Source organism: Muntiacus reevesi, chromosome 1 (genome assembly GCF_963930625.1).
Source record: "Muntiacus reevesi chromosome 1, mMunRee1.1, whole genome shotgun sequence".
Taxonomy (NCBI): Eukaryota; Metazoa; Chordata; class Mammalia; order Artiodactyla; family Cervidae; genus Muntiacus; species Muntiacus reevesi.
Genome location: NC_089249.1, coordinates 193,737,586 through 193,749,614, shown reverse-complemented (window position 1 = coordinate 193,749,614; position 12,029 = coordinate 193,737,586). Strand labels below are relative to the sequence as shown.

General features: G+C 47.5%; 1 protein-coding gene across 1 annotated transcript; it reads right to left on the bottom strand.

Annotated features, from left to right (window-relative positions):
- Positions 1–2,892: 2,892 nt before the first annotated feature.
- On the bottom strand, positions 2,893–8,612 carry LOC136166450 (intercellular adhesion molecule 1-like). The gene is given in 5 exon segments (XM_065932662.1): positions 2,893–5,849; positions 6,053–6,307; positions 6,411–6,698; positions 7,094–7,402; positions 8,584–8,612. Coding segments are annotated over 4 exon segments (1,242 nt in total). The 5' UTR covers positions 7,389–7,402; positions 8,584–8,612; the 3' UTR covers positions 2,893–5,445.
- Between the last annotated feature and the right edge of the window lie 3,417 nt (positions 8,613–12,029).

Here is a 12,029-nt window from a genome sequence, read left to right as displayed (position 1 = left end):
AGGAGGGATCGAATCCCAAGGACCAGTGAAAGTATGGACTCCCAACCACTGGACCACCAGGGAAGTGCCAGTGTGATAGGGATTTGCATGCAGCAACAGCTCTCCTGAAGAAATCTCTTCACCCATCTCTCTTTTAAAAAAACATTTTAATTGCAGAGAATTTCAAAATAGGCAGCAGTGAAGAGGACATGTGATAAAGCCACATGTGCCTACTTCCACAATCCTCATGGCCAGTCTCGCTCCATCCTGTCATGGGTTCAACTACTTCTGTTCCCAGGGAGAGGGGGAAAAGTACTGACCCTCAGATTGTGATCTTATTTAGAAACAGGGTTTTTGCAGATCCTCAAGTTCAGAAAAGATCATTTGGATGGGCCCAACTCAACATGACTGGTGCTCTTATAAAAAGGGGAAATTTGAACACACACACCCACACACAGGGACTACGTTATTTGAAGATGAGGACACAGATCATGGTGATCAACCAAATAAAGAAGTGCAGAGTGTTCGTCGCTCGGTCATGTCTGACTCTGTGACCCCATGGACTGTAGCCTGCCAGTCTCCTATGTCCATGGGCTTGTTCAGCTAAGAATACTGGAGTGGGTAGCCATTCTCTTCTCCAGGGGATCTTCACAACCCAAGGATGGAACCCAGGTCTCTTGCATTGCAGGTGGATTCTTTACTGTCTGAACCACCAGTGAAGCCCATTGGATATGCAAAGAAGTGCAAAGAACACCAACAAACTGCCTGAAGATAGAGGACAGGGATAGGACAGAGCCTGCCTCACAGCCTCCACAGGAATCAGCCCTGTCGATACGTATTTTTTTCTTGGCTGGGCCACCAGGCATGCAAGGATCTTAGTTCCTTGTCCAGGCCTTGAACCCATGTCTCCAGCAAATGGAAGCACAGAGTCCTAACCACTGGACACCAGGAACGTTCCAACCCTGCTGACATCTTTTTTTCTTAATAGTGTTTATTTATTTACTAAGCTGGGTCTTCCTTGCTTTGTGGAGGCTTTCTCTAGTTTCGGAGATCAACGGCTGCTCTCTAGTTGCGGTGCATGGGCTTCTCATTGCGGTGGCTTCTCTTGTTGCAGAGCACAAGATCTAGGTGTTCAGGTTTAACTGGGGCACACAGGCCCAGTTGCTCCATGGCATGTGGAATCTTCCCACAGGAGGGATCGAACCTATGTCTGCTGCATTGGCAGGCAGATTCTTAACCACTGGACCATCAGGGAAGTCTCCTGCTGACATCTTGATCATGGACTTCTGACTTCCAGAACTGTAAGATGGTACAGTTCTATTATTTGTTTTTTAAAAATCAGGTTATTACATTTATTTTACATTATTAGTTTTTTTCTTCTTCTTCTTCTTCTTCTTTCTGACTTTACCATGTGGCAGGTGGAACTTACCCCACCAGGGATCCAACTCATGCCCCCTGCAGTAGAAGCAATCAGTCTTAACCACTGGACTGGGATGGAAATCCCAGTTCTATTGTTGAAGCCCTCCTCTGTGCTACTTTGCTAAGGCAGCCTAGGAAACGAATTCACACATTATGCCCTGATTATTAGCACATACCTGACACCGAACCCTTTTGAAAATTATTTATTTCTTTATTTTTGACTACTTGGGTCTTCATTCCTGCTCGGGGTTTTTCTCTAGTTGCAGCAAGCAGGGGCTAGTCTCTAGTTGTGGTTCGCAGGCTTCCTTCCTTGTGGTGGCTGCTCTCGCTGTGGAGCTTGGGCCCCGCAAGCTCAGTAGATGTGGGTCACAGGCTTAGTTTCCCAGCCACATGTGGAACTGTCCCAGATTAGGGACTGAACCTGTGTCCCCTGCATTGGCAGACAGATTCTTAACCACTGGACCACCGGGAAAGTCAGGGATCACTTTTTCTGATGTCTTTTTCATCCTTGATCTGGTCAAGGAATTGCCGCGTGGAGCAGCAAGTTCTGACCTCTTTCTTCACACTGTTTCCTGTTTTCAGCCGTGCTATGAACAGCTGAACCGTATTAAGCATCTCTATGACTAGGCTGGGAGCTGTTAGAGCAATAGAATTGTCTTTCTTGGGGCCTTGGTTCCCTGTGAGACTGATGAGAGGCAGAGGGAGAGGCTGGAAATGGTTTGGGTTTAGCTCGGCATTTCCCACTCAGCCTCTGTATCCCTTCTAATTACTTGCTCCAAATTGTTTTACTTTTTTTTTAATCAAAAAGTGCATTATTAAAAAAATGTATTATTATTCCTAATGGAAATATAGTAGATTTACAATGATGTGTCAGTTTCAGATGCACAGCAAAGTAACTCAGCTATGCAAGCAAGTATGTGAGATCTTAGTTCTCCAACCAGGGATCAAACCTGCACCCTCAGCACTGGAAACATGGGATTCAAACCACTGGACTGTCAGATTTTGCTTTTTCTCTCGGTCAAATAACGATGCTTTAAGGATCACAATTTATGTCTAAGGAGGACTTTTGAAGAGTGTGTTGTGAGCTCTGAAGCCAGTCCCGAGAGGCATTCCAGAGATGTTTTCAGGGAGGGGCTGTTCAGTCAATGGGCCACTGTGGTCACATGGCCGGGCCCACACACCAGACGGCAGTTTTGGCTGACTATAAAGAAGCTACCACATTATCTTGTACTCTGTGTTGTGACTATTAAAAAAAATAACAACTTGGGGGATTAGGGACATTCTTGACCTCTATTTAGATTCTAGATGCCAGCAGCAGCCCCACCCCAGGGGGAAGGACAAAAATGTCTCAGACATTGCCAAAAGTCCCCTGGGGCTGTGCAATCACCTGGGAAGAGAAAGACGGATTCAGCCCCATGAAAGTGACAAAGCAATGGTCTTGTCCTGGTCATACTTCCTCTGGGCAATGTCTTAGAATATCTTAGAGCCTAAAAGCAGCCCCAAACCAGCCTTTTGAAAACAATAAGTCATGGGGGGGGGTACATCAGGAGGGGGCCAGGGTGAAAATGCAGAGTCCTGGGCCGTGGAGGCAAATTCTGCAGGTCCTGGTAGAGCCCAGGGAGCTGTATTTCACAACCTCTCCACTTGGAAATTTAAAAAAGCATTTTCCCCAGCTCTATTAAGATGTAATTGACAAAGAGGCCACAAAATATTTAAGGTGTACACCATGATGATTTGATATATATAATACACCCACTGTAAAATGACTACCACCATCAAGCTAATGCATTCATCACCTCACTTGGTTCTCTTTTTCATTTTTTGGCCATACCACACAGACTGAGGGATCTTAGTTCTTCAACCAGCAACTGAACCTGCACCCCCTGCATTGGAAGCGCAGAGTTTCAACCACTGAACCACCAAGGATGTCCTTAGCTAGCATTTTTTGTATGTAGAGTGAGAATACTACCATCCACCTACACGATGCAGTATTATTGCTATAATCACCACGCTGTACATTAAATCTTCAGAACTTATTCACCTAACAACTGAAAGCTTAAATCCTTCAATCAAATTTGCCCCCAACCCCAGGCAACCGCCCTTCTACCCTCTGCTTCTGTGTGTTTTTTTTTAATTTCACATGTAAATGAAACATGGTATTTATGTTTCCATGTTTGGCTTATGTCATTTAGTATGATGTCCTCCAGGCATGTCCTCCATGGTGTTGCAAATGGTAGGATTTCCTTCTTGATGGCTGAATAATATTTCCTGTGTGTATATGTATGTGTCTGATGATTCCTTTCTTCTTTCTTTTTGGCTGCACTGAGTGGCATGTGGCATCTTACTTCCCTGACCAGGGATCAAACCCACGCCCCTTGCAGTGGAAGCATGGACTCCCAACCACTGAACTACCAGGGAAGGCCCTGTAGCACTTCTGCTTTATTCAACCATCCATTGACAAATGCTGAGGTTTTTTCCATATCTTGGCTACTATGAGTAATGCTGCAAAGAACATGGGGGTGCAGATATTTCTTTAAGAGTGATTTCATTTCCTTTGGATATATACCTAGAAGTGAGATTGCTGGATCATATGGTAGTTTTACATTTAATCCCATGAAGACCCTCCACACTGTTTTCAATAATGGAAATTACTTCCTAACATTGTATTATATATTTGCTTTTATGGCTTGTCTCCCTTACTACCATGTAAGATCTCTGAGGGTAGAAACAAAATAGAGTGTTCAATATGTATTTAGAGGTTTGAATTCTTTTTTTAAATAAGCTTACTAAAGCAAAATTTAGAGGCCACAAAATTTTCACCCATTTTAAGAACAGAAATCAATGTTTCCTTAGTAAACTTGCCGAGTAGTGCGATTGCATCACTATCCACTTTTGAAATACTTACATCACTCCAAGAATCCTCATGTTTGGTTCCAATTAATCCCCATTCTTGCCTTCAACCCTAGGCAATCACCAATCTACTTTCTGTCTCTATAGATCTGTCTCTTATGGACTGTTAATAGAATTGGTCATACAATTTATATTATTTTGTGTCTGACTTCTTTCACTAAGTAAGCATAATTATTTTGAATTCCATCATGTTAATATGTGTCAGCATTTTGTTCCTTTTTCTTGCTGAGTTATACTCCATCATATGGATGAACCAAATTGTGTTGATCCGTCCATTAGCTGATGGAGCCAACTCATCAGCTGATGAGTTGTTTTCACTTTAGGAGTATTATGAAAAACGCTGCTGTACATATGCACAGACAAGTCTCTGGGTGGACATATCCATTCATTTCTCTTGGGTAGATACCTGGAGTCAAATTTCCAGGCCACATAGTAAGTTTAGGTTTGCTTTTCTGAGAAACTGCTAAACTGTTTTCCAAAGTGGCAGGGCCATTTTGCATTCGAGGTTGAGATTATGAACATACCATTTTACAGACGATGAAACCCGCGGAGACTTGTCAGATTTGTGAAAGTCTACTTGGAGTGTTAAGTGTTGGAGTTGAGATTCAAATCTGTTTGTTTTTGTTTTTATCTTTAGAATATGCACTCTTAAAACAAACATCACAAATGCTGCTGACAATGAATCACACCTACCCACCTCCATTTGCCATTCATGACAGATTTAACTATTCTCGGACAGGAGGCTTAGGGAAAGGCAGTAGATGTCGGATGTCTGAATTTGAGGAAGTACGTGTGCTTCGTAGATACATGAGAAAGATGTAGAGAGTGTGACGATGGAGAGATGGATTAGAAACCCTTTGAAGATGGCTAATGAAATGACAGGTCCAAGCAACCGTCCCTTGAGGATCAAATCATTAGGGAACAGTCAGAGAGTTTACAAAGGTAGGATTAGGTGGATGGCATGTGAACCTCTTGATCAGTTGTAGTCCTTAAATATGGAAAGAGAAACGCAGAATCCTGTCCTCCTGGTGAGTGTCTCCAGCACCACCTAGAACGAATTAATAGCTTTCGTTTCTTGAATTTGACTGGTGACAAAGGAACATGTTAAATGACATAAGGGGATGCCATAAGCCAATATCAAACTGGGAAACTGCAAGGCAAACAGCCTGGCTTTTTTTTTTTTTTTGCCTGACCATACAGCATCTGGGATCTCAGCACCCCGACCAGGGATTGAACCCCTTGTGCCTGCAGTGGAAGCTCTGAGTCCTTTCCCGGCCCCAAACTCCAGTACTCACAGAGCACGTTCACGACCACTTCACGGATGACTTCACCACGAGCGCTGGTGGCCCGACACAGGTAGGTGCCCGCCACCTCCCGCTTGATGGGCCTCAGGTCCCCGATGGGCAGCGAAGCCCTGTCCCCTTTCCGGCTACAGTTCAGCTTGGGGATTGGGTTCCCCCGGGCCTCACACTTCAGGGTCTGCTCCGAGCCTTCCTGCCACGACCAGTTTCCCAGGCAAACCCGCTGGTCTAGTCGGGGGCCTTCTGAAGAAACACAGCAAATGGGGAGTGGGGGAAATTGGGTAGATCAGGGATCTGGACACCACTCACCTTCTGGGTCTATGTGTAAGAAGACTTAGGTGGGAATTTGAGTAAGGGCCTCACCAGGGTTGGGGGGGTGCTTGGAGGGCAGGAGCTCTTAGGGTCTTGGAGCTTAGGGGTCATTGTCCAGCGGCCTCACTCACACAGGACACGGAGCTCCAGGGTCTGGTGTTTCTGGACCACCAGCCCAGCCACCTCCAGTTCAGCAGAGCAGGAGGAACTGCGCCCACTGTCCATGGCACTGGCGTTGAGCTGCAACTGGGCCCTCGGGCCCAGAGGCCCAGCCGGGTCTCCGTTCAGCGTCACCACAGTTGCAGCACGGGCCTCGCACTCCACGGTCGCCATAGGCCATTCTGAGATCTCGGGTGGGCTCAGCGTCTGGGAGACAGCCGGGACGCCTGGAGGCCGGGCACACACACAGTGGGCCCCGCCCCTGGCGTTAACCCCGCCCCAGCGTTATCCCGACCCTCCCTCGGAAGGCTCACTTGGGTTTCTACTTACTGTTGATGATCACGCTCTCTCCCGTCTTCCGGATCTCGTTTCCCAGACTCACTGAACACTTTAAGGACGTGGTGCCCTCTTCCTCCTCGTTTCCCTCGATCCAGGCCTCAGCCAAGACGGAGTAATCATGGTACGTGATGCTGGTTTCCAACCTCTGGTCCCCCAGCACCAGGTGGACCTCAGCGTCCGAGGCTGGGAATAGTCCATCCAGCGTGCACTTCACCGGCCACCGTGAGCCTACTTCCACAATCCGGGGGGCCTCAAGGTGTGGGTCGGTCAATGGCAGGACTGGCGAGACAGAGCCGGTGTAGACAGAGAGGAGACAGACAGACATCCTAAAACCCCCTCATGGGCCATTTCCATCCCCCCAGCCTGGAACGCCCTTTTCCAGGGAAACTGGCTGAGTCACTCTTTTCTCAGGACACACATACCACTTGCCCTGGGTCACAGCCTTCTCAGATCATCCTGCAGTGCAGGCACCCCACCCAAAACATTCCACCCCAGTGGCCAAGAAGATGCTCTTCCCAGAAGCCTTTGCAATCAAGGTCGCCACTTTCTCAGCAGCCCCATGGCCAGGGGCCTCTCCTTCCCAGGGACCCCGCATCCCAAGCAAGAAATCCCCCTCACCCCATCTTCTCTGCCCCCCTCACCCCATCTTCTCTGCTGGCTCCCCAGTGCCTCACCATAGGTCTGGAGCTTCCTGGGGGCCGAGGTGTTCTGGAAGAGTTTCAGCCCTTGCGACCACAGGTCCAGTTCCCAGCGGCAAGAGAAATTGATGCCATGGTCCTCTCTTCTTGGCTGCACCGTGAACATGACCTCGGCGGGCTCCCCCTTTCCCACTGGCTGCCGGACCAGCTCCTCCTCCCCTCAGAGCAGCACCATGGAGAGGTGGTCCCGGGGGGCCCCGCCATACACGAGGCAGCTTAGGTTGAGTTCTTCACCCACAGGCTGCCAGAGGGGCAGGGGAGCCAGCTCCATGCGCTCCGGAATCCCTGCAGGGGGAAGGGGTGTTGTGTGAACAGGACAGGCTGGCTGCCTGCTCACAGCGGGTGTGTTGGGGCCCTGGACACACCTGTTCCAGGAACTTCACCATTTTCTCCCCAGAACACTCCCCAAACCACCTAAGCCAGATCGGAATGTTAAGAGCTTCAGGATAACCTGGTGAGACCTCCCCAAGTGGTTGTGAAGGAGGCAAAACAATTCTTTATTCACTGCAGGATCTGAGACTGACAAATGGAAAGGAAGTTCAAAGTCTATTGCCAGGAGTCCCAGCAATACATTACACTTAAACTGCCCAGTCTCTAGACTCTGCTGTAAAATAAAAAGAGGAAGTTCTTCCTTCTCTTTGTGGCCTTATTTTTCTCCACGGCAACTCTCACCTCTGACATACAAGATCATCGACTGAGTTCATTGGTTTCTCTACTCTTCCCACCACGGGATATCAGCCCAGGAGGGCAGGGATGTTTGTCTGTTTTGTCCCCAGATGTACGGTTGGCACCCAGGAGGTGTTCTGTGTTTCTAGAAAGAATGAAATAGAGCCACCCATACTGATTCGAGGCCTTTCAGGAGTTTCCTTTAAAGGGTTCCTGAATGAACTGTGTGATCCCCTGAAATGTTCAAACATATCAGAACAGTCACTCAAAATGATGCCCTGAGTTTCCCCTGAAGCCACCATCTGTGGGTGGGGTAATCCAAAGTCCGGGGTCTCCATTCTGCATGAGGTAATAGAACTCCAGCCTGGATCTTCCTGCCAGTGGAAATTGCCAACAGAGCCCCAGTGAACTGTGGCTTAGCACTGAGACACTCCCCGGACTTCCCAGGGAGGGGTCTTGAGGCCGCCCGCTTCTAGTCCCTTCTCAAGAGGCCCTGAAGTGTCACTTGAATAGCAGCAATGTTGGTTTTCAGACCTGAGTTCACCTTCTCCCCAGGTTGCCAGCATCAAAAAAAAAAAAAAAAAAAAGAGCAGTGATCTTAAAATGTCAGGAGGCTGGAGTTGATTGCTAGCTTTTCTGCTTCTTTGCTTTGGCCAGTGAGGGAGTGACTTGCCACCCTAATAATCCCTGCCCTTGGGGTTAGGAAGAGGAAGCCTGAGTTTTCTAAGCTATAATCTGGGTCTAATGAGAGTAGGGCTCTTGTTATTATCACTATTAATTTACTTTTAAATATTTATTACCTTATGTGTGCGGGATCTCACTGCAGCATGCCAGATCTTTCCTTGAAGCAAGAAGGCTCTTCCCTGTGGCAAACCATGCTTCTCTCTAGTTATGGTGGGCGGGATCCAGAGTGCTCAGTAGATGTGGTGCTTGGACTTAGTTGCCCTTTGGCATGTGAAATCATAGTTTACCAGCCAGGGACGGGAACTTCTGCATTGGAAGGCAGATTCTTAACTGCTGTACCACCAGGGAAGGCTCATAATGTTTTTTTTTCGGACTATTATTAATCCACTTCAGAAGTTAAGAGGTTGACTGTAAACTGGAATGACGTTACTTTTTAAGGTGAGGAATGTGTGTGCATGCTCAGTCGTGTCTGATTCTTTACGACCCCATGGACTGTAGCCCACCAGGCTCCTCTGTCCATGGGATTTTCCAGGTAAGAATCCTGGAGTGGGTTGACATTTCCTTTTCCAAGGTGAGAACTACATTCTTGAAAAAAAAATTTTTTTTAATTTATTTATATGGCTGTGCTGGGTCTTCATTGCTCACACAGGATCTTTTAATTGTAGCATGTAGGGTCTAGTTCCCTGATCAGGGATGGAACCTGGCCCCCTGGGAGTATGGAGTCTTAGCCACTGGGCCACAGGAAGTTCCTGCTACTCCCTTCTTGTACACACCACCGCCCATGACATGTGTGACCTGGATTGGGTCCACAGCTAGCTGCTCCCTGGCTTCCTGTAAGGTCAGCCTTCTGCTCTAGATGCCTGCCTGCTCACACACTCTCCATTGGCTCCCTATCACCGGAAGGAGGTCCCAGTTTCTCAGTGTGGTATTCGAAGTCCTGCCAAACTCAGCTCCAGTGACATCAATCCATTGATATTCAGTCCCTCTAACCTCCCCAATCCCATGTCAGCTTGTTTCCCCACTCCAAACTTTTGGCCAGGCTGTTCCTTCTGCCTACCCTTTAAAATAAAATTATTCTTTTATTTTTGGCTCTGCTGAGTCTTCTTGCCGTGTGAGCTTTTCTATTATTGAGGTGAACGGGGGTACGCCCTAGTTGTGTTGTGCAGGCTTGTTATTGGGGTGGCTTCTCTGATGGGGATTCTGGGCTCTAAGGCTAGCAGGCTTCAGTGTTGTGGCCCACGGGCTTAGTTGCTCTGCACCATGTGGGATCTTCTCGGATCAGGGATTGAACTTGTGTCTCCTGCACTGACAGGCAGATTCTTTACCACTGAACCACCAGGGAAGCCCTGTTCCTTCTGTCTAGCATGCTTGTCTTTACCAACTCCTGTGCGTGCTTCCGGTTAGGGGTCTCTCCTGCAAAAATTATAACTCTTTCTAGAGAAATTTCAGTCACCCAGAGATGCTTCTTCATCTAAATACTGGCAGTGGGGTAGGACCAAGCTACAGTCTCTCCTAGGTGATCCTTTGCTAGTGGGTGAAACTGTGTGATCCATTTCACAGAGGTGAACACTAAGGCAAAGTCTGGCACCCGAAGAGGGAGAAATTTAGCAGAACCGGGACTCAGACCTGGAGGGTAGTGATTTCAATCTCAGGCTGAGATGCAGAGGGTCCTACAAGGAGGTTTCCAGGGGGGTTTTCAGAGGCCACTGAGATTGTTTGGGGACTTTGCTCACTTGGTCAGCAGCTGTTCAAACATTCCCGAAACCAGAAATAAAGGCCACTGTTTGCCCCAAAGCTTCTTTTACTCAGGCACTGTGAAGGTGAATGTCCCTCAGGCCTCTGCATCATTAGACCTTTCCAAGGGGGTCAAGTGAAAATCAATCAGGAAGCCATATGTTCCCCCTCACCCCCCGACATGAGGATCACTCCATCACATGGACTTAGTTGCTCACAGGCGTGTCTTGGTTCCCCCACTAGGGATTGAACTTGCATTCCTTCCACTGCAAGGCAGGTTCATAACCACTGGATCACCAGGGAAATCCCTCTTTCTTCCTTTTTCATTTTCTCTTGGTTTGAATTTCGTGTATCTATTTATCGCTTATGTCATGCTAACTCACTGTCACACTTCAAACGTCCAAAGGAAATAAAAGGCACATGGAGAAAATGCATCCTCTGCCCTCTCTTGGAGTCCCCCTCTCCCGCCCCAGTTTCTCTTGTCACAGCCAGATACTTTTGCTGTGTTTCTGTCCAGAGCTCTTTAACGCAGAAACACAACCTCTCTCTCCCCGCCTCCATGTCTCCCTAACACTGTGGTACCTTGACAGTCATTCTGGGCAGACGTTACTTCTTTTGAACTTAACAATACCTCAAATTTTCTGTCTCATTCTTTTACACAGTTGAATACTATTCCATGGGATGACTGAACCATTGTTTCTCTCCTCAACCCCCTATATTTTTTTTAAAAGATTTTTTAAAAATTTGGACCATTTTTAAGCTCTTATTGAATATGTTACAATATTGTCTCTGTTTTATGTTTTGGTTTTTTGGCTGTGTGGCATGTGGCATCCCAGTTCCGGACCAGACATCAAACCCACACCCCCTGCACCAGAAGGTGAAGTCTTAAGCACTGGACCACCAGGGAAGTCTTCCCAGTTCCCTACATTTGAGTGACTTGCAAACTATTTCCCTTCCAGATCAAGCCACAGTGAACAACCCCCTACCTGCTTCAGTTCCCTCATGAGTGGGAATGCCTATAGGCCCAATTTCTAGAAGTGGGATTTCTATGTCAAAGGACCCACACATGTGACATTTTGAGGACTGATGTCTGCTTCTCCACCAGAAGTTGTGACTCTTGGTATCCCCACTCTGTCAGCAATGTCCACAGACTGTCTGCTTCCCCACACTCTTGTCAGACCAGTTGTTACCAGTTTTTTGGATTGTTGACAATGTTTGAAAAAAAAATCTCAGGGCTAATTTTAACTCACATCTTTTACTTATTTATCTATATCTTGGTCTCAAGGCTTGTAGGGCCCCTGACTGGGTACCCGGGTACTGAACCCAGGCAACATCAGTGCCTCTATACTACCAGGAAACACACGGCAGTGTTTTTTTTTAAAAAAGAGTCAGATCTAGGACCATCTCACCTTATTAAAGAGGCCTAGAGAGACAGCATTCTGGAACGTTCTGAATCCCTGTCCATATTCGAAGGGCACCCCAAGGAAGTTCAAGGAGGGAGTCCAGATGACATCAGACTTTCCAAAATGGGCCTCCTGCCCCTCAATGAGACCCTGCCTCCACTCACCAAGTTACAAAGGCTTTCCAACCTGCTGGGACTCCCCTGCCCGCCTCCCCCACCCAGTCTGCCTAGCCCAGGCCCTGGACCCAGCCACTCAGTATACGGTAAGGTTCATCGAAGCTACTGTCTGTTCGTTGCGGCAGTTTGAGTAGCACAACAGGTTGATGTCTTCTTGCACATCACTCAGTTCAAAAACCTTCCAATTGTTCCCATGGCTCACCACCTTCTTGGTTAATTCAGTCTCTAGGCCAAACGTTGCCTTTTGGT